The sequence below is a fragment of the Coregonus lavaretus genome (genome assembly GCF_964263955.1).
Source record: "Coregonus lavaretus genome assembly, chromosome: 30".
NCBI classification, from domain to species: domain Eukaryota; kingdom Metazoa; phylum Chordata; class Actinopteri; order Salmoniformes; family Salmonidae; genus Coregonus; species Coregonus lavaretus.
In genome coordinates, this window is record NC_140017.1 from 8,532,396 (window position 1) to 8,554,360 (window position 21,965).

The 21,965-nt window shown below is 43.6% G+C and overlaps 1 protein-coding gene across 1 annotated transcript; it reads left to right on the forward strand.

The window, feature by feature from the left end:
* Positions 1 to 2,800: 2,800 nt before the first annotated feature.
* LOC311105664 (ras-related protein Rab-4B-like) lies at positions 2,801 to 20,691 on the forward strand. The gene is made up of 8 exons (XM_084147879.1): positions 2,801 to 2,990; positions 11,929 to 12,009; positions 14,289 to 14,403; positions 14,527 to 14,589; positions 18,218 to 18,372; positions 18,459 to 18,554; positions 18,806 to 18,976; positions 19,059 to 20,691. The coding sequence occupies exons 1-7, from the start codon at positions 2,975 to 2,977 to the stop codon at positions 18,919 to 18,921; spliced, it is 642 nt and encodes a 213-aa protein (XP_084004005.1). The 5' UTR covers positions 2,801 to 2,974; the 3' UTR covers positions 18,922 to 18,976; positions 19,059 to 20,691.
* The last annotated feature ends 1,274 nt before the right edge of the window (positions 20,692 to 21,965 follow it).

The following is a 21,965-nucleotide window of genomic DNA, read 5'->3' on the forward strand; positions in this document are numbered from 1 at the left end:
TTTTATTATTCCACTTCTTCCCAATTTGTCCAATATGCCTACTTGTGTCTTTGAAATGAATTATATGAGGCTATGTATTTTTGCAGCCAGGCAGAGATGGTAGGGGGATTCACAACTCATAAACACATCATATATTTTGTCTATGTAGAGTAAGATGATGGAAAGGATATTCAACTAGTAGGCATATACCACATGAATATTGATATTCATTTGATTTAAAATTTTAGGTTGTGGCCAAATACATTTAAACTCAGTTTTTCACAATTCCTGACATTTAATCCTAGTAAAAATTCCCTGTCTTAGGTCAGTTAGAATCACCACTTTATTTTAAGAATGTGGAATGTCAGAATAATAGTAGAGAGAATGATTTATTTCAGCTTTTATTTATTTCATCACATTCCCAGTGGGTCAGAAGTTTACATACACTTAATTAGTATTTGGTAGCATTGCCTTTAAATTGTTTAACTTGGGTCAAACGTTTCGGGTAGCCTTCCACAAGCTTCCCACAATACGTTGGGTGAATTTTGGCCCATTCCTCCTGACAGAGCTGGTGTAACTGAGTCAGGTTTGTAGGCCTCCTTGCTCGCACACGCTTTTTCAGCTCTGTCCACAAATGTTCTATAGAATTGAGGTCAGGGCTTTGTGATGGCCACTCCAATACCTTGACTTTGTTGTCCTTAAGCCATTTTGCCGCAACTTTGGAAGTATGCTTGGGGTCATTGTCCATTTGGAAGACCCATTTGCGACCAAGCTTTAACTTCCCCCAAAGCACGATGCTGCCACCCCCGTGCTTCACGGTTGGGATGGTGTTCTTCCGCTTGCAAGCCTTCCCCTTTTTCCTCCAAACATAACAATGGTCATTATGGCCAAACAGTTCTATTTTTGTTTCATCAGACCAGAGGACATTTCTCCAAAAAGTACGATCTTTGTCCCCATGTACAGTTGCAAACCGTAGTCTGGCTTTTATATGGCGGTTTTGGAGCAGTGGCTTCTTCCTTGCTGAGCGGCCTTTCAGGTTATGTCGATATAGGACTCGTTTTACTGTGGATATAGATACTTTTGTACCCGTTTCCTCCAGCATCTTCACAAGGTCCTTTGCTGTTGTTCTGGGATTGATTTGCACTTTTCGCACCAAAGTACGTTCATCTCTAGGAGACAGAACGCGTATCCTTCCTGAGCGGTATGAAGGCTGCGTGGTCCCATGGTGTTTATACTTGTGTACTATTGTTTGTACAGATGAACGTGGTACCTTCAGGCGTTTGGAAATTGCTCCAAGGATGAACCAGACTTGTGGAGGTCTACAATGTGTTTTCTGAGGTCTTGGCTGATTTCTTTTGATTTTCCCATGATGTCAAGCAAAGAGGCACTGAGTTTGAATGTAGGCCTTGAAATACATCCACAGGTACACCTCCAATTGACTCAAATTATGTCAATTAGCCCATCAGAAGCTTCTAAAGCCATGACATAATTTTCTGGAATTTTCCAAGCTGTTTAAAGGCACAGTCAACTTAGTGTATGTAAACTTCTGACCCACTGGAATTGTGAGACAGTGAATTATAAGTGAAATAATCTGTCTGTGAACAATTGTTGGAAAAATTACTTGTGTCATGCACAAAGTAGATGTCCTAACCGACTTGCCAAAACTATAGTTTATTAACAAGACATTTGTGGAGTGGTTGAAAAACAAGTTTTAATGACTCCAACCTAAGTGTATGTAAACTTCCGACTTCAACTGTAGATCAGGGGTGGCCAACACTCCTGGAGAGCAAGCAGGATTTTCTTCCAGTCCCATGTTAAAGAGATAGTTCACAATAATTACAAAATACAAAATGTTTGTGTCCTTACCTTGAAAGCAGTCTATGGACAAGGAGATGCAATCTATGATTTGGTTACCCACTGCCATCAACCATTAATATGAGTATTTCCTGTGCAGAGCGTTCCCACTGATCTTCCCACTGTTTCTCCCATTTGCCTGTCTCCCCATGTAATTGCATTAATGTCTGAATAAAGTGTCAAACCAGTAAAAAAAGAAGTCTAAAAAAGTAACAACTTCGTCGAATTTTGAGTGTTCATTTAATGTTCAAAGCATTCTGAATACACCAGACCTGTTTTTTTACCCTGGTCATGGGCCTTAGCCATGTCAAAATACATAGAATTGCAGGAAATGAGCTTTAAAACAGTACAATTCCTCCCCCAGACCCATCTAGACAAAATCTCACTCCAACCAAGCTTTCTTCAAAAATTGTCAGCCCTGGCAACGGCTGCAGTATTGTGAATCACTAATAATAATTGCTGTCCATAGACGAAATTCTTGACCAATTTGTTAAGAGACTGGATTCAATATACTTTCGTTACTCACCAAAATAAAGATAAACTGTTTAGCATGACAAGCTCAGCTGGTAGAGCACGGCGCTTGTAACGCCAAGGTAGTGGGTTCGATCCCCGGGACCACCCATACACACAAAAAAAAAAAAAGTATGCATGCATGACTGTAAGTCGCTTTGGATAAAAGCGTCTGCTAAATGGCATATTATTATTATTATTACAAGGAGTGCCAAGGAGTGGAATGGTATCTCAAACAGACTGGTACCCAGGCTAAAGTTGTATATCCTCTCTGATTATGGTCTCCCTAGGCAGACTTCTTGCCTCCCACAATGTATCCATGCTGCCTAGGATCGGATTTACGAGAATACTCCTATGTCATCGAGATCCTATTCAATTAAGAATTCTAATTCCCAATTCAATGGATTATGCCCTGAAAAATCACGTAATGACGTGTACCTTTACCCGTCATAATGTTGTAAGTGCGTGGTTGTGTTGTTGGAGAAGGAAAGGAAACGGTGTGGCGAAGTCTGACATCTAAAAGGAGGTGTAATTGCTACTTTAGAAAACACGAAAAAACAACAATATCCGATACGAAGAAACCAACTAAGAAAAACCATCTGAGTCCATCGTTTTTAAAGCGGGAGCCGACATGTCTGAAACATACGGTACGTTTAGGTAGCCTGCTAGCTAGCTAGTTAGCCAAAGATGGTGGATAAATAAAGATAGTTTACGCAGGCTGTTTACCATTGAACAAAAATGATAATTTCCGGTCTACTTAACGGGATGGGTCTCCCATAGACACAAATGGAATAGCAGCTGGAGCTGGTCTACTTAGACTTTAATTAAACCAGAAAAAAACTGCGAGTGTGCTGTCTCGCTTCATCTTCCGTCTATGAGCTAGCTAGCTACGTGTATAACTTCTACTGTACCTGCTGGGGTCAGGATGCTTGTTTGTGTTTGCAGATGCATTCAGCACCGTCATTTCCACTAGGTATCTTGAAACCAACACTGAGTCGTGACACCACTGTCTCGTAGCCAGAAGGAGTGGGTAGAGAGAAGTGTGGTGTGCTTCCTAAAATTGTCAAGTAACTTTGGGACACATCGCGAGTCTTTGTATTGGTTGGATGTTGTGTCCCAAAGTTAGAAAAGTAACTTCTATTGAAATATTGCCAACAAAAAATTGGCATAGCTAACGTGGGTGGCTAGTTTACGGTAATAAGCGTAGTAATAGTTAAAAGCTTTATTTGCAGTGGCTTAATTTAACCGACCCCCTTTTGATTTAGCTAGCTAGCCAGCCATGTGTCCTTGGGATTTAAAAGTTGGAAGTGGTGGGGTTAGCTAACATCTCAAGTGATGCAGTGTTGCCTTTTGCTAACGACCTGTCATGTATCTATCACAGGGCTCGCCACCTATTCCTGGAGAGCTACAATCCTGTAGGTTTCCACTCCAACCCTAATCTAGCGCACCTGATTCAAATAATTAGCTGGTTGATAAACTTAATCAGGTTAGTTACAACTGGGGATGAAGCGAAAACCTACTGGAGGTTAGCTCTCCAGGAACAGGGTTGGAGAGGCCTGATCTGATGCAGTTGCATTGACACCACAGCCCCAGGGGTCAGATAGCATCCTCATCACCTTCATAACTAGCTTGTTATATTTTTCTTCAGTCGAGATGAGATCTTATCTGGAATTCATATCAAAAGTTTAAACAAGACAGTAATACTGTTTGCATGTGACTTCCTCCAAACTCTTAACAAAGATGTCTTTGAGTGCGGTTACATGCATAGATTAATATAGTAGCTAGTTCGATTAAAACGTTTACTTGCTTTGCAAGAAGAACGATTTCCCGGATAATCCTGTTTTACATGGACACATCTGAAATCAGGCTACCTGATGGCACTGATCAATGCAGAAAATCATCAATCAAAATAAACCTTCTACCACAGCGAACATGTTATTTTTGGGAAGCATATTTGATTCTGAGTTCGGAAATATAAAGTTTGTATGTGAAAACTACTTCGAAGACGCATACATTAAGTTGTTCCGAACACACTTCACTCGTGCTAAAGAGGGAGGCTCGCTCAGCTGGTGCTAGTACATGCTCAGATCAAATACACAGCTAGAACGCAGATTAAGGTGTTTATATGTCCTACTAATTTAAAAGATTGCTCAGAAATTGCTTTCTTCGATTTTGACCTTACACCGATTAAGATAAGCAGAGTTAGGTGTTTAGATATAGCCCCTGGTTCACCCCAGACTTGACTGCCCTTGACCAGCACAAAAACATCCTGTGGCGTACTGCATTAGCATCGAACAGCCCCCGCGATATGCAACTTTTCAGGGAAGTCAGGAACCAATATACACAATCAGTTAGGAAAGCAAAGGCTAGCTTTTTCAAACAGAAATTTGCATCCTGTAGCACTAACTCCAAAAGGTTTTGGGACACTGTAAAGTCCATGGAGAATAAAAGCACCTCCTCCCAGCTACCCACTGCACTGAGGCTAGGAAACACTGTCACCACCGATAATTGAGAATTTCAAAAATAATTTTGCTATGGCTGGCCATGCTTTCCACCTGGCTACCCCTACCCCGGCCACCAGCTCTGCACCCTCCGCTGCAACTTGCCCATGCCGCCCCAGCTTCTCCTTCACCCAAATTCAGATAGCTGATGTCCTGAAAGAGCTGCAAAATCTGGACCCCTACAAATCAGCTGGGCTAGACAATCTGGACCCTTTCTTTCTAAAATTAGCCGCCGAAATTGTCGCAACCCCTATTACTAGCCTGTTCAACCTCTCTTTTGTATCATCTGAGATTCCCAGAGATTGGAAAGCTGCCGCGGTCATCCCCCTCTTCAAAGGGGGTGACACTCTAGATCCAAACTGTTACAGACCTATATCCATCCTGCCCTGCCTTTCGAAAGTATTTGGAAGCCAAGTTAACAAACAGATCACAGACCATTTAGAATCCCACCGTACCTTCTCCGCTATGAAATCTGGTTTCCGAGCTGGTCATGGGTGCACCTCAGCCACGCTCAAGGTCCTAAATGATATAATACCCACGATCGATAAAAGACAGTACTGTGCAGCCGTCCTCATCGACCTGGCCAAGGCTTTTGACTCTGTCAATCACCGCATTCTTATTGGCAGACTAAATAGCCTTGGTTTCTCAAATGACTGCCTCGCCTGGTTCACCAACTACTTCTCAGATAGAGTTAAATGTGTCAAATCGGAGGGCCTGTTGTCTGGATCTCTGGCAGTCTCTATGGGGGTGCCACAGGGTTCAATTCTCGGGCCGACTCTCAGATCCACCTCTACGCAGACGACACCATTTTGTATACATCTGGCCCTTCATTGGACACTGTGTTAACAAACCTCCAAACGAGCTTCAATGCCATACAACACTCCTTCCGTGGCCTCCAACTGCTCTTAAACGCTAGTAAAACTAAATGCATGCTCTTCAATCGAACGCTGCTTGCGCCCGCCCGCCCGACTAGAATCACTACTCTCGGCGGGTCTGACTTAGAATATGTGTACAACTACAAATACCTAGGTGTCTGGTTAGACTGTAAACTCTCCTTCCAGACTCACATTAACTTTGCATCTCCAATCCAAAGTTAAATCTAGAATCGGCTTCCTATTTCGCAACAAAGCCTCCTTCACTCATGCAGCTAAACATGCCCTCGTAAAACTGACTATCCTACCGATCCTTGACTTCGGCGATGTCATTTACAAAATAGCCTCCAACACTCTACTCAGCAAATTGGATGTAGTCTTATCACAGTGCCATCCGTTTTGTCACCAAAGCCCCATATACTACCCACCGTTGTGACCTGTACGCTCTTGTTGGCTGGCCCTCACTACATATTCGTTGCCAAACGCACTGGCTCCAGGTAATCTATAAATCACTTCTAGGCAAATCCCCGCCTTATCTTAGCTCATTGGTCACCATAGCAACACCCACCTGTAGTATGCGTTCCAGCAGGTATATCTCACTGGTCATCCCCAAAGCCAACACCTCCTTTGGCCGCCATTCCTTCTCTGCTGCAAATGACTGGAACAAACTGTAAAAATCTCTGAATCTGGAGACCCTTATCTCCCTCACTATCTTTAAGCATCAGTTGTCAGAGCAGCTTACCGATCACTGCACCTGTACACAGCCCATCTGTAATTAGCCCACCCAACTACCTCATCCCCATATTGTTATTTACTTTACCTCATCCCCATATTGTTATTTACTTTGCACCCCAGTATCTCTATTTGCACATCATCTTCTGCACATCTATCACTCCAGTGTTAATATTAATTTGTAATTATTTTGCACTATGGCCTATTTATTGCCTTACCTCCATAACTTACTACATTTGCACACACTGTATATAGATTTTCTATTGTGTTATTGACTATATGTTTTGTTTATTCCATATGTAACTCTGTGTTGTTTTTATCGCACTGCTTTGCTTTATGTTGGCCAGGTCGCAGTTGTAAATGAGAACTTGTTCCCAACTGGTTAAATAAAGGTTAAATAAACAAATAGAAAAAACAGACTATTGCATAATCTGCCTACTGCCATAATGAGTTTAATGTCAAATGATTAGTGTGACATGTAAACATACTAATTTTTAAGAGGTTTAAAAGCCTGACTGGTTTTCAGAACTGTAGAAATCCCAAAACAAACATCTCGTGTTGTGTGCGAGCATGTTTACATGTGAGGGGGCATGTACGCTTGCTTGACTTGTCAGCTAGAATGGGGATTCTATTAATTCTATTCCACATTAATCCAATCTCCTGAATGTAAACTCTTCTCATGCCACTTTTTAAACTACAAAGTAACCTTCATCTTTTGAAATCAAAACAAGCTAGGTGTTTGTTGGTCCATTACATGTACAATTCCATGGGGGCCAATCTAAGACATTTACGTTGGTTTGTTACTAACGAACAATCTTGTTATTCTCACCAATGGAAAAATTGCAGTTTTATCTTCCTTTGACCACTGTCTTGCAATCTTTATGCCGAAATATCAATTTGAACTTTGTAAACATGCTTTGGACATGGTGTCCAGTGGTAGCCAAGTGTTGTTTTACTGTAGCCAGGCATATTCATTTTCTTACGGTGTGGCGAATGGATTGGTTTTGTTTTTGCAACAGCACACCATGCATACTCACACCTCTCCTGTTGCAGCTTGCTCAACCCCCTGCTGACACACACACACACACACGTCTCTCCATCTGTGTCTCCCTCACTTGATAATTATGTAGTCTTTCCTTGTGGTTCTGTCTTTCTCTCTCTCTCTCTCTCTCTCTCTCTCTCTCTCTCTCTCTCTGAAATGCTACACCAACAGGTCAACATTAGAAGTGGAGTGCTCTACACTAATGATATATAGAGGACAGCTGTAATAGTTTTCATTGATTTCCTCATTGGCTTTTTTTTTCTTCTAAGTACAAGAAGGGATAAAGGAGGGCAGAACAACAGTGTCACAGGGGAGACACGTGACTACACAAAGCAGACAGTAACAGAAGCTGCATTCACTAATTCACTTTGCCTCTCAGTGAAGGAATAGGCCTACTGTACTTAATTCTTTACCTAAGCACAAAACGCATCACACAGTCTCTCGGTTAGGGGAGAGGCTGACTTAGTGTACACACACTGATGAAGTCCAGCACTATAAGAGATTATATGGCTTGGCTCCAGAGGTAACACAGGGGTCTGATTCAGAGCAGGTGGACTGAAGGGCAGACTAGAACAGGTGTGTGTGTGTGTGTGTGAGGTCACTGATCATGCTCTTATTCCTGCCAAATCCTACCCACTGTTTAGTATGGCTTATACAAGGCAAAATACTTGTGTTATTATGGCGTAAATACAATATGACTCAACTATTCCCTTCCGCAGTAAGGCCTAGACAGGCTTTTTCTATCTGTCACATTCACACACAGGTTGTCTTTGATAAGTGTGGTCACTGAGAGACAGGAAACAAGGTGTGATAAGGCCACTAGTGGGTAGCTAGCTTGCCATGAATGTGGCCTCAAGGTTATGTTGCTTGAGTAAACAACACACTAGTATAAATAGGCCATGGTTGATTTATGGGTTGGAGAATAGCTGGCTGCAGAATAACTAATGTGTTTAAATGTCACAGAAGAACAAAGGATCAATCTCGTCCCCTGCTCTTTCCTTTTATCCGTCATTTACTCCAGTTACCATATTGACTATATATTTGACTGGTCTGCTTTGGTACAGCAGCATATGTAGCATAGCTGATTAGCCTACTAGCAGCAGAGTGGTCAATAGCATCCAATCTGCAAATCAGTCAGAAAGTTGAGGAGAAAAGTCAGGCACTGACAGAGTTGGAAATGTAACTGAAATGGGCTCCTAGGAAATGCAACAACTAGGCTTGAAACTCAGAGTGAGGGGCCATGCCCCCTGTGTGTTTCTCCTGCAGCTTGACTCACGTGTGTGTGTGTGTGTGTGTGTGTGTGTGTGTGTGTGTGTGTGTGTGTGTGTGTGAGAGAGAGAGAGACTTGGGCATGCTGCACTCTATACCGCTGCTGCCCCTTTCCACACACAGCTAGCCTCGCCCTCTTCAATTCCCCATTGTTCCTTGAATGGCTTGGTGGAACCCTGGCCTGCGCATGCAAATGGCCCCTGCCCTATCTGTGGTCACGGCACAAAGACCGTCTTTGGACCGCTCTCTGTCCCACACATCAGGGCCTCAGCCAGATGGTCATGTACGTAGGATGGGTCAAGGACCAGACCCGGTCCAACACATCACCAGATCTGTGCAGCTGCCCAATGTAACCCTTCTGTATTGTGCAGATGTACTCGGCCGGTCGGCTATACATAGACTGTTTGTGAATAGACTGCCTCCACTCTTATACACTTGCGGTCATGTAGCCAGCTCAGTGTTTCCCCTAGGATCTTTTTCAGCAGCTGTGGCAAAGTTAGCGGGGGAATGTAGTGGGCGTGGCCAATGGCCGCAGAGACCAAATGTGGCTGTTTTTAAAGCTAATTTCCTACAGTTCTACACATTTCGTTATGGGGCTGAGAGAAAATGTGCAGTTATACAGTTGAAGTCGGAAGTTTACATACACTTAGGTTGGAGTCATTAAAACTCGTTTTTCAACCACTCCACAAATGTATTGTTAACAAACTATAGTTTTGGCAAGTCGGTTAGGACATCTACTTTGTGCATGACACAAGTATTTTTTCCAACAATTGTTTACAGAAAGATTATTTCACTTCACACAATTCACTGTATCACAATTCCAGTGGGTCAGAAGTTTACATACACTAAGTTGACGGTGCCTTTAAACAGGTTGGAAAATTCCAGAAAATGATGTCATGGCTGTAGAAGCTTCTGATAGGCTAATTGACATCATTTGAGTCAATAGGAGGTGTACATGTGGATGTATTTCAAGGCCTACCTTCAAACTCAGTGCCTCTTTGCTTGGCATCATGGGAAAATCAAAAGAAATCAGCCAAGACCTCAGAAAAAACATTGTAGACCTCCACAAGTCTGGTTCATCCTTGGGAGCAATTTCCAAACGCCTGAAGGTACCATGTTCATCTGTACAAACAATAGTACGCAAGTATAAATACCATGGGACCACGCAGCCGTCATACCGCTCAGGAAGGATACGCGTTCTGTCTCCTAGAGATGAACGTACTTTGGTGCGAAAAGTGCAAATCAATCCCAGAACAACAGCAAAGGACCTTGTGAAGATGCTGGAGGAAACAACAGGTACAAAAGTATCTATATCCACAGTAAAACGAGTCCTATATCGACATAACCTGAAAGGCCGCTCAGCAAGGAAGAAGCCACTGCTCCAAAACCGCCATAAAAAAGCCAGACTACAGTTTGCAACTGCACATGGGGACAAAGTTCTTACTTTTTGGAAAATTTCTCCTCTGGTCTGATGAAACAAAAATAGAACTGTTTGGCCATAATGACCATCGTTATGTTTGGAGGAAAAAGGGGGGGCTTGCAAGCCGAAGAACACCATCCCAACCGTGAAACACGGGGGTTTCAGCATAATGCTGTGGGGGTGCTTTGCTGCAGGAGGGACTGGTGCACTTCACAAAATAGATGGCATCATGAGGAATTAAAATTAGGTAGATATATTGAAGCAACATCTCAAGACATCAGTCAGGAAGTTAAAGCTGCGACCTGGCCAAGATAAAGCAAAGCAGTGCGATTTAAAAACAACAACACAGAGTTACATATGGGGTAAACAAAACATAAAGTCAAAAATACAACAGAAAATATATATACAGTGTGTGCGAATGTAGTAAGTTATGGAGGGCAATAAATAAATAGGCTATAGTGCAAAAATAGTTACAATTTTGTAATTAACACTGATGATAGATATGCAAAAGATGATGTTCAAATAGAGATACTGGGGTGCAAATTAGCAAAATAAATAAGAATATGGGGTTGAGGTAGTTGGGTGGGCTAATTTCAGAATGGCTGTGTACAGGTGCAGTGATCGGTAAGCTGCTCTGACAACTGACGCTTAAAGTTAGTCTTCCAAATGGACAATGACCCCAAGTATACTTCCAAAGTTGTGGCAAAATGGCTTAAGGACAACAAAGTCAAGGTATTGGAGTGGCCATCACAAAGCCCTGACCTCAATCCTATAGAAAATGTGTGGGCAGAACTGAAAAAGCGTGTGCGAGCAAGGAGGCTTACAAACCTGACTCAGTTACACCAGCTCTGTCAGGAGGAATGGGCCAAAATTCACCCAACTTATTGTGGGAAGCTTGTGGAAGGCTACCCAAAACGTTTGACCCAAATTAAACAATTTAAAGGCAATGCTACCAAATACTAATTAAGTGTATGTAAAATTCTGACCCACTGGGAATGTGATGAAAGAAATAAAAGCTGAAATCATTCCCTCTACTTTTATTCTGACATTTCACATTCTTAAAATAAAGTGGTGATTCTAACTGACCTAAAACAGGGAATTTTTACTAGGATTAAATGTCAGGAATTGTGAAAAACTGAGTTTAAATGTATTTGGCTAAAGTGTATGTAAACTTCTTCAACTGTGTGTATGTGTGTGTGAGGTGTCAGTGAGTCTCTGAGTCATCTACCCCTTTGGTCAGAGTGGTGACGACATCACCAAAGAGAGGGTGGTATGAGGTCAGAGGCTGGGAGTCTATTGGGGACTGGGCTCCTGGATGATATCGCTGTCACTCAGCGTACACTCCGAGACAACCCACACCAAACAGATAAGATTGGCTTTTTATTGGGGGAAATCACGGTTAGTTCCAAAGGAGACCGACAGGATGATACAACTCAATCTCTCTCAAAGCGAGGAGTGATGACCTATGGGATTACACCTGTCAGTGGTTGACAACACAACCTCTCATTGTTAATTTTAGAAGTCTCTTTTACCTCCATCCTTCTTCTACAAGTCGCTTAGCAAATTAGCATCAATGTTAACATGCCATCACACTCACACGCAAGGTAGTGATTAGCCAGATAATTTGGGACCATTGGCAACTCTGTGACAGTGAGCAGCTCACAGTCACAAGAAAACTTAAGGATTGGTCTCAACAGTTTGAGCCGCTGGTGTTGTATTGATTTCTGTCCCCGCTCTCTCTCATTTCAGACTTCCTGTTTAAGTTCCTGGTGATTGGTAGTGCTGGGGCAGGGAAATCTTGCCTCCTCCACCAGTTCATTGAGACCAAGTGTAAGTAGTGCCAATGCTGGTCTCCCCTGTCCTGCAAATAAACAACACCCACATGCATTGTTTATGTACAATAATATAGAAACGTTACATGCATCTCTGCACACTGACACGCACATACAGTGGGGAGAACAAGTATTTGATACACTGTCGATTTTAGAGGTTTTCCTACTTACAAAGCATGTAGAGGTCTGTAATTTTTATCATAGGTACACTTCAACTGTGAGAAACAGAATCTAAAACAAAAATCCAGAAAATCACATTGTATGATTTTTAAGCAATTCATTTGCATTTTATTGCATGACACAAGTATTTGATACATCAGAAAAGCAGAACTTAATATTTGGTACAGAAACCTTTGTTTGCAATTACAGAGATCATACGTTTCCTGTAGGTCTTGACCAGGTTTGCACACACTGCAGCAGGGATTTTGGCCCACTCCTCCATACAGACCTTCTCCAGATCCTTCAGGTTTCGGGGCTGTCGCTGGGCATTACGGACTTTCAGCTCCCTCCAAAGATTTTCTATTGGGTTCAGGTCTGGAGACTGGCTAGGCCACTCCAGGACCTTGAGATGCTTCTTACGGAGCCACTCCTTAGTTGCCCTGGCTGTGTGTTTCGGGTCGTTGTCATGCTGGAAGACCCAGCCACGACCCATCTTCAATGCTCTTACTGAGGGAAGGAGGTTGTTGGCCAAGATCTCGCGATACATGGCCCCATCCATCCTCCCCTCAATACGGTGCAGTCGTCCTGCCCCCTTTGCAGAAAAGCATCCCCAAAGAATGATGTTTCCACCTCCATGCTTCACGGTTGGGATGGTGTTCTTGGGGTTGTACTCATCCTTCTTCTTCCTCCAAACACGGCGAGTGGAGTTTAGACCAAAAAGCTATATTTTTGTCTCATCAGACAACATGACCTTCTCCCATTCCTCCTCTGGATCATCCAGATAGTCATTGGCAAACTTCAGACGGGCCTGGACATGCGCTGGCTTGAGCAGGGGGACCTTGCGTGCTTTTCTTTGAGACTGTTGTCCTAGCTCTCTTCAGGTCATGCCGTGTAGTTCTGGGCTGATCCCTCACCTTCCTCATGATCATTGATGCCCCACGAGGTGAGATCTTGCATGGAGCCCCAGACCGAAGGTGATTGACTGTCATCTTGAACTTCTTCCATTTTCTAATAATTGCGCCAACAGTTGTTGCCTTCTCACCAAGCTGCTTGCCTATTGTCCTGTAGCCCATCCCAGCCTTGTGCAGGTCTACAATTTTATTCCTGATGTCCTTACACAGCTCTCTGGTCTTGGCCATTTGTGGAGAGGTTGGAGTCTGTTTGATTGAGTGTGTGGTGTCTTTTATACAGGTAACGAGTTCAAACAGGTGCAGTTAATACAGGTAATGAGTGGAGAACAGGAGGGCTTCTTAAAGAAAAACGAACTGGTCTGTGAGAGACGGTTTTCTTACTGATTGGTAGGTGATCAAATACTTATGTCATGCAATAAAATGCAAATTATTACTTAAAAATCATACAATTTGATTTTCTGGATTTTTGTTTTAGATTCCGTCTCTCACAGTTGAAGTGTACCTATGATAAAACTTACAGACCTCTACATGCTTTGTAAGTAGGAAAACCTGCAAAATCGGCAGTGTATCAAATACTTGTTCTCCCCACTGTACATACAGTGCATTCGGAAAGTATTCAAACCCCTTGACTTTTTCCACATTTTGTTACGTTACAGCCTTATTCTAAAATGAGTTAAATAGTTGTTTTCCCCTTCAACAAAATGTGGAAAAAGTCAAGGGGTTTGAACTTTCCAAATGCACTGTACACACTCATGAAGCGGATGTCTGCACACACACACACACACACACTGATGTGTAAATGAGATGAAGACATCTAATTCCCAGTGCTGTCAGTAGCGTGAGAGAAGGGCTTTGACTGTGTTAATCTCTGGACCTGGGAGAGGCAGTAGCTCCTCAACCCTCTGATATGCTGATGAGGCTTCTGAATAGGCTTCTGAAGAGGCTTCTGAAGCTAACTGTTCTGGTCTTAAAACAAGCACAACGCAACAGCACAATGTAGATCAGCACTGTGACTGGGAATTAACCAGGAAATGTTTCTGTGAAGTATTGGCAACACCTATAGGTGTTTTACCTTTCAGTCAAGGTTGTCTTTCACAAACCAGCCATCTGTAAAAACAGACATATTTTAATAAAAGATATATGAGACATAAACAAACAGTACAGTGATGGTTGTGGCTTCTCTCCCGGTCTGTCTCTGGCTGTACAGTCAAGCAGGACTCCAACCACACCATCGGGGTCGAGTTTGGTTCCAGGGTGGTCAACGTCGGGGGTAAGACAGTCAAACTACAGATCTGGGACACAGCCGGACAGGAGCGCTTCAGGTAAAGACCTCCCATTGGTTACCTAGAGGTGCCGTTACCTCTGACCTGTGCTCTCATTGGTTGACAGATTGTATTCTGGTTCTGTGATTGGTTAACGGTGCTGTCTGTCTGCCCTCCTTGCAGGTCTGTGACTCGCAGCTACTACCGTGGAGCGGCAGGGGCGCTGCTTGTCTATGACATTACAAGGTAGGTGAACCAATGATAGACCCATGATAAAAGCACATTGGTTTTACTGGTCACTCGTACACACACAGAGACGTGTGAGTTAGCATAGACAATAGAGCACAGAGAGACCGAATAATGGCGCCGGAGGAGATGGCTGCCGTTTTACGGGCTCCTAACCAATTGTGCTATTACAGTGGGGGAAAAAAGTATTTAGTCAGCCACCAATTGTGCAAGTTCTCCTACTTAAAAAGATGATAGAGGCCTGTAATTTTCATCATAGGTACACGTCAACTATGACAGACAAATTGAGAGAAAAAAAATCCAGAAAATCACATTGTAGGATTTTGAATGAATTTATTTGCAAATTATGGTGGTAAATTAAGTATTTGGTCACCTACAAACAAGCAAGATTTCTGGCTCTCACAGACCTGTAACTTCTTCTTTAAGAGGCTCCTATGTCCTCCACTCGTTACCTGTATTAATGGCACCTGTTTGAACTTGTTATCAGTATAAAAGACACCTGTCCACAACCTCAAACAGTCACACTCCAAACTCCACTATGGCCAAGACCAAAGAGCTGTCAAAGGACACCAGAAACAAAATTGTAGACCTGCACCAGGCTGGGAAGACTGAATCTGCAATAGGTAAGCAGCTTGGTTTGAAGAAATCAACTGTGGGAGCAATTATTAGGAAATGGAAGACATACAAGACCACTGATAATCTCCCTCGATCTGGGGCTCCATGCAAGATCTCACCCCGTGGGGTCAAAATGATCACAAGAACGGTGAGCAAAAATCCCAGAACCACACGTGGGGGACCTAGTGAATGACCTGCAGAGAGCTGGGACCAAAGTAACAAAGCCTACCATCAGTAACACACTACGCCGCCAGGGACTCAAATCCTGCAGTGCCAGACGTGTCCCCCTGCTTAAGCCAGTACATGTCCAGGCCCGTCTGAAGTTTGCTAGAGTGCATTTGGATGATCCAGAAGAGGATTGGGAGAATGTCATATGGTCAGATGAAACCAAAATAGAACTTTTTGGTAAAAACTCAACTCGTCGTGTTTGGAGGACAAAGAATGCTGAGTTGCATCCAAAGAACACCATACCTACTGTGAAGCATGGGGGTGGAAACATCATGCTTTGGGGCTGTTTTTCTGCAAAGGGACCAGGACGACTGATCCGTGTAAAGGAAAGAATGAATGGGGCCATGTATCGTGAGATTTTGAGTGAAAACCTCCTTCCATCAGCAAGGGCATTGAAGATGAAACGTGGCTGGGTCTTTCAGCATGACAATGATCCCAAACACACCGCCCGGGCAACGAAGGAGTGGCTTCGTAAGAAGCATTTCAAGGTCCTGGAGTGGCCTAGCCAGTCTCCAGATCTCAACCCCATAGAAAATCTTTGGAGGGAGTTGAAAGTCCGTGTTGCCCAGCGACAGCCCCAAAACATCACTGCTCTAGAGGAGATCTGCATGGAGGAATGGGCCAAAATACCAGCAACAGTGTGTGAAAACCTTACAGAAAACGTTTGACCTGTGTCATTGCCAACAAAGGGTATATAACAAAGTATTGAGAAACTTTTGTTATTGACCAAATACTTATTTTCCACCATAATTTGCATTTAAATTCATTAAAAATCCTAATGTGATTTTCACGACTCCAACACCATCATTAAGTTTGCCGACGACACAACAGTGGTAGGCCTGATCACCGACAACGATGAGACAGCCTATAGGGAGGAGGTCAGAGACCTGGCCGTGTGGTGCCAGGATAGCAACTTCTCCCTCAACGTGATCAAGACAAAGGAGATGATTGTGGACTACAGGAAAAAGAAGAGGACTGAGCACTCCCCCATTCTCATCGACAGGGCTGTAGTGGAGCAGGTTTTGAGCTTCAAGTTCCTTGGTGTCCACATCACCAACAAACTATCATGGTCCAAACACACCAAGACAGTCATGAAGAGGGCACGACAAAGCCTATTCCCCTTCAGGAGACTGAAAAGATTTGGCATGGATCCTCAGATCCTCAAAAAGTTCTACAGCTGCACCATCGAGAGCATCCTGACTGGTTGCATCACTGCCTGGCAGCCTCCGACCACAAGGCACTACAGAGGGTAGTGCGTACGGCCCAGTACATCACTGGGGCCAAGGTTCCTGCCATCCAGGACCTCTATACCAGGCGGTGTCAGAGGAAGGCCCTAGAAATTGTCAAAGACTCCAGCCACCCTAGTCATAGACTGTTCTCTTTGCTACCGGATGGCAAGCGGTACCGGAGCGCCAAGTCTAGGTCCAAAAGGCTTCTTAACAGCTTCTATCCCCAAGCCATAAGACTCCTGAACAGCTAATCAAATGGCTACCCGGACTATTTGCATTGTCCCCCCCACCCCCTCTTTTACGCTGCTGCTACTCTCTGTTTATTATCTATGCATAGTCACTTTAACTATACCTACATTTACATATTACCTCGACTAACCTGTGTCCCCGCACATTGACTCTGTACCGCTACCCCCTGTATATAGCCTCGCTACTGTTATTTTACTGCTGCTCTTTTAATTATTAAATTTTTTACTTAACCAACAATGCAGTTTTCAGAAAAATAAGTGTTAAGGGCTTGTAAGTAAGCATTTCACTGGGTCTACACCTGTTGTATTCGGCACATGTGACAAATACAATTTGATTTGACAGTCTGTCAGGAGCACTAAGACACTCTGAGTCAGAGATAGACGTGTGTATGGCCGCACCAAGTCAAGCGTTTTTATTTAGTAAGCCCAGAGTTGCCATGTCACTGCCTGTTGCATAATCATAATGGAGTGAATGGTGTAATGTCGGGTGACAGTACTGTAATAAAGCGGTGTCTCCAGGCAGGCGGCAGCAGCCCGAAAGCAAAACTCCATTAGACAACTGAGAAGGAGGGAGTGCGGAATGGAGAGAGCAGGAAGGGAGAGAATATGGGGAGAGAGAGAGAAGCAAAGTGTGGGAGGAAGGGAGAGAAGTGGGAGCAATGTATCAACATGGTTCAGGTCAAAGGAATAGAAGGGTAGAAGAAAGAGAGGAGACCGACAGCGTGTGTTGGGGTGGGGTTGGGTGGGGTGCGGTGCTGTGGGGTGTGGTGTGAAAGAGCTACACTGAGGCAGAGGGGTCATCATCTCTTAGCTCTATGCTGACGTCATGGTTTAGCCGCCTCACTGGAGCTGTGGGATATTAGTCTGCACCCTTCTGCTCACTGAAGTCACCAATGCGGTCACCATGGTGACGGGTCACTTCACCCCCCCCAAAAAAAAATATGTTTCTAGAAGGTGGGACGTGGCATCTGTCCTTGAAGAGGGTAAAGGGAGGGATGACTTTCTATACCTCCTTTCTCATTTGGAGCAAAAAGAACATTAGCCCATAGAGGTATATATTGAAAAGTGTACGTTTTGAAAACTGCTAATATTCTCAACCTCTATCATCTTCCCCTCATCCAATTGCTTCTTGTATTTGACCTCTGATGCTGTAATGAACACACAATTCCCAACACTGATTTTTCAAAAGTACCATCCCATCCTATTGAACTTTCCTGTCCTAATGAAACAGTTAATGTGATTAACTCAGTTCTCCCCTCGTCTGTATCTGTCTGTCGTGTCTATCTGGCGTGTCTGTCTGTCTTCTAGCCGGGAGACGTACAACGCCCTGACCAACTGGCTGACAGACGCACGGACGCTGGCCAGCCCCAACATCGTCATCATCCTGTGTGGGAATAAGAAGGACCTGGATGCGGACCGAGAAGTCACCTTCCTTGAGGCGTCCCGCTTCGCACAGGAGAACGGTAACTGTCTGTCCGTCTCTCTCTCCTCTACTCAGGCTGTTTCCCTGTATTCGTATCGATTTTACTGACTGTGTTGACTGTTACAGAGCTGATGTTCCTGGAGACCAGTGCTCTGACAGGGGAGAACGTGGAGGAGGCCTTCCTCAAAACTGCCCGCACCATCCTCAACAAGATGGAGTCAGGTAAACAAACAGTACATGTGTTTACTTATAAGCCGTGTGTGTGTGTGCTAAAACTGTGTATCTGTTGGATTTTGATCTTACAATCATATGTTGAGAATGTATGATTTTGGGATGTCTGTGTGTTTGCTCTTGTTGTTTACACCTGTGCGTGTGTGTGTGTGTGTGTGTGTGTGTGTGTGTGTCCTTGTCTTTCTTCGTATAATGTATATGTGTGTGTTCATGCTCCTTGCCTCTGTGTGTATGTGTGTCAGGTGAGTTGGACCCAGAGCGGATGGGTTCAGGTATCCAGTATGGAGATTCTTCTCTGAGGCAGCTGAGACAGCCCAGAGGTTCCACCTCACAGACCAAGCAGCAGTGTAACTGCTAGGGGCCGGACCCCACCCTCACCCTTCAACCCCACACGCACAGGACGCCCCTTAAAGGTCAGTAGACTGCCATGCTTTGATTAAATGTGGCTTTAGAAAATAATTGATCAAAATGTATAATCATTTCTCTCCCTCTCAGCTCTAGGTGTTTTGGGATGTGCAGGACTCCTCCTCCTCCCCCTTCTGCAACCCCTTACACACTTACAGCAGACCTGGACCAGTCGCCATGGAGGACCTGCAACCCCTGACCATTGGTACTTCCTGCCAAGGGAGGTTACCCGGGCTCCTGGGTCCTAGGCTGGGAGACCCTGTGGTGTGAACTGTGCTGGGAACATAAGAAGAAGAAGAGTCAATATCTGGGATGACTGTCAGGGTTAGGGGTTGTGTGTAGGGGATGTCCCGTTTTTACCCTTCGTGGTTTTTATCAACACGCTTGCACGCACGCACGCACACACACAGACACAGACCGTACGTACACACACCGCCTGTAACTGAAAGTCCATGAAGGATGAAATGCAAAACAAACATGGTGAACTTCCTCATTCATACACAGCCTGTTAGACTGCACTATCAGGTTGCTTGACAGTTGAAGTTCTTGTTTTACCCATCACTCCCTATTATTATATTTGTTTTTTATAAGCTGAATTTAACCTTTGTTTGCACTGAACAGTACTTCTAATCAAGCCTGCTGTTCACCTTATCATAACCAGGTAAACCTAAGTCTCCCCAACCCAAACTTGACCACTCTGCAACCTGAAAATAGCCATTTATTATCAACACCCAAGCCCCTGGCTTCAGATGTACACATGTAACTGATTCCACCGGTCTAAATTTGACCACATGTAACTCGACCTTGGGTATAAATGGCATTGATTCTAATCTAATGGACAACTTGTCCAAGGTGTGTTTTAAATTAATGCAATTTATCAAGTGGAGTAGAAAAATGCTTGACATTGTGGATGTATACAGTCGTATACCCCCCCCCCCCCCCCCCAAAACTGTCATTACTATCACCTCCCAAAGGGAAATCGATTCTCTCCATGAAGGGCCTGCAGGTTATGTCCAAAGCACAAGGGTTAGGAAGGTTTCAGTTGTCTTTTCTTATGGTTTTCCAAAGGACCCCAATGACCGCTTGTTGTTCCCCATTATCAGCTGCATATCTAATGTCACTGCTTGCCTTTGCCATGTAAGGGTTACGCTCTGTCTCAATCTCTGGCTCTATCCCGCCCTGGGGGGGAGAGGTTATCTCTGAGAATGTAACCCTGATCTCTGCCCTCTTCATTTCTCTTCTGCTCTGCGTTCACATGTAAAGACCGGTCACAGGAAGCTAGACTGGTTTCAGTGTTACTAGTGGGAAATATTCAGGTTAGAGGGCCAGGCTGCAGTCTGTAAGATTCAACTGCACTTATTGTTTTTACATGTCTTACCTCTTCCACCTGTCATTTTCTGACTGTCACATAGAATCAGGTTAACCCCATGCAGCCTTACCTAATTCTTAAGCAATGCTACTTTTTGCACTCCACTAAGAGCAGCTTATCTGTTACACTGAACCAGCCTTGAGAAGATGGCTATCAAAATGCCACTGTGACATCATCAACCCGAGAAAGACTGGTCCCATTTTGTGTAAACCAAAAAAAAAAAGGCTGCTTTGTTTTTGTTTCTTTCTCTGCAAGTGCACTTTTACGTGAGATTGTTATGTTTATATACTGTATCGATAGAATTGTACATTGTATTAATTGAAATATATACTGTAATAAAAAAGAGCAATTGTAGTGGTAATCATTCCTTACTAAAGAACTGCGATTTTGTCCTTTCTCTCCCGGTGTTGACTGACTGACCAAGCCACCTGTTCTATTCTCCCTCTCCAGGGTTGTGGTAAAATGATTTTTTATTGACTCATTGTTGCTTACTGCTGCCGTTGTAGGGATGATGTAACACTTGGAGATTACTGTGACTTCCTGAGCCCATGTGAGTGTGCAGACCACAGACTGACTGCAATCAGTCAGTCATGTCTCACAACAGCAGTGATGCACTCCATGCTGCTTGACCCTAAGACCGTTGAACCCTGGCCTCAATAATGTATTATGTATGCTGAGTATTCTATTGAATGCATCGTAAGCGCTTAATAATAGGCTGATGGTCATGTGATTAACTTCCTTCAGTCTCCTGTCATTTCTCGACTCGAAATGGAGCAGAAACTCTGTTGCTTAGTAACCAATGTGATTGAGTCATCTTAAGAACTACTGTACATCTGAATAATCTATGCTGTAAATAAGATTTAAGTTTGTCTATTGGATTTTTTTCTGGCAGGGAAGGGTTGCTTGTTCATTTTAAAGATATATTCTAAATAAACATAGCTTTTTAACTCTGCGGTGAATTTGACTTATTGCGGATCATGTCTTGACGTGTGTGTGTGTGCGCGTTCATTGTGTCAACCTGGTTGCCTATCCACCACAGACCGCACAGAGACAGAGTAGGGTGGGGTTAGTGTATCGGGAGACTTCATATGCTAGTCTACATGGTAAAAGCTTTGTCTAATTGTCTGAATTTATGTTTGTGGGTCAATGGAGTAACAGGCAGAGTGCGTTAATGTAGCTGAAGTGGATATATTTATTGATTTATCGATCACTGTGAGGCTCCTAGAATAACCTCAGAGGGCGGCGGATTCCAGAATGTGAAGGCTATGCTGGATTGATACCACTAGGTGGTACTATATCACAAACGAATGATACGTTTTTCAACTTCAGTCCTTAATCTATGTTCATCACATTAAAAACATTTACAATACATTATCTACAGTATAAAAAGCACAAAGGTATTTTTAGTACTTTTTTATTTTTATATAATGTCTGGAATACTGGGTAGTTTAGCAACAGGAGACGTTAACACCTAAACACATCTTTCATCAATCTCACACAGGACAGACATGTGGACAGGGGAAGCAGTACATCTCTCACTACAGCCAAATAAAATAAAAACTCATTCAAAAATCTAAACCATAATAGTAACATGTGAAACCTGTGATGTTTTGGGAGGTGCAAGACTC

Bases quoted from the DNA above. Each gene is read 5' to 3' on its own strand.
- LOC311105664 (XM_084147879.1), top strand. The intron at 18,373-18,458 runs GTAACTGTCTGT...TGACTGTTACAG, and splicing joins CCGCTTCGCACAGGAGAACG to AGCTGATGTTCCTGGAGACC. The intron at 18,555-18,805 runs GTAAACAAACAG...TATGTGTGTCAG, and splicing joins CCTCAACAAGATGGAGTCAG to GTGAGTTGGACCCAGAGCGG.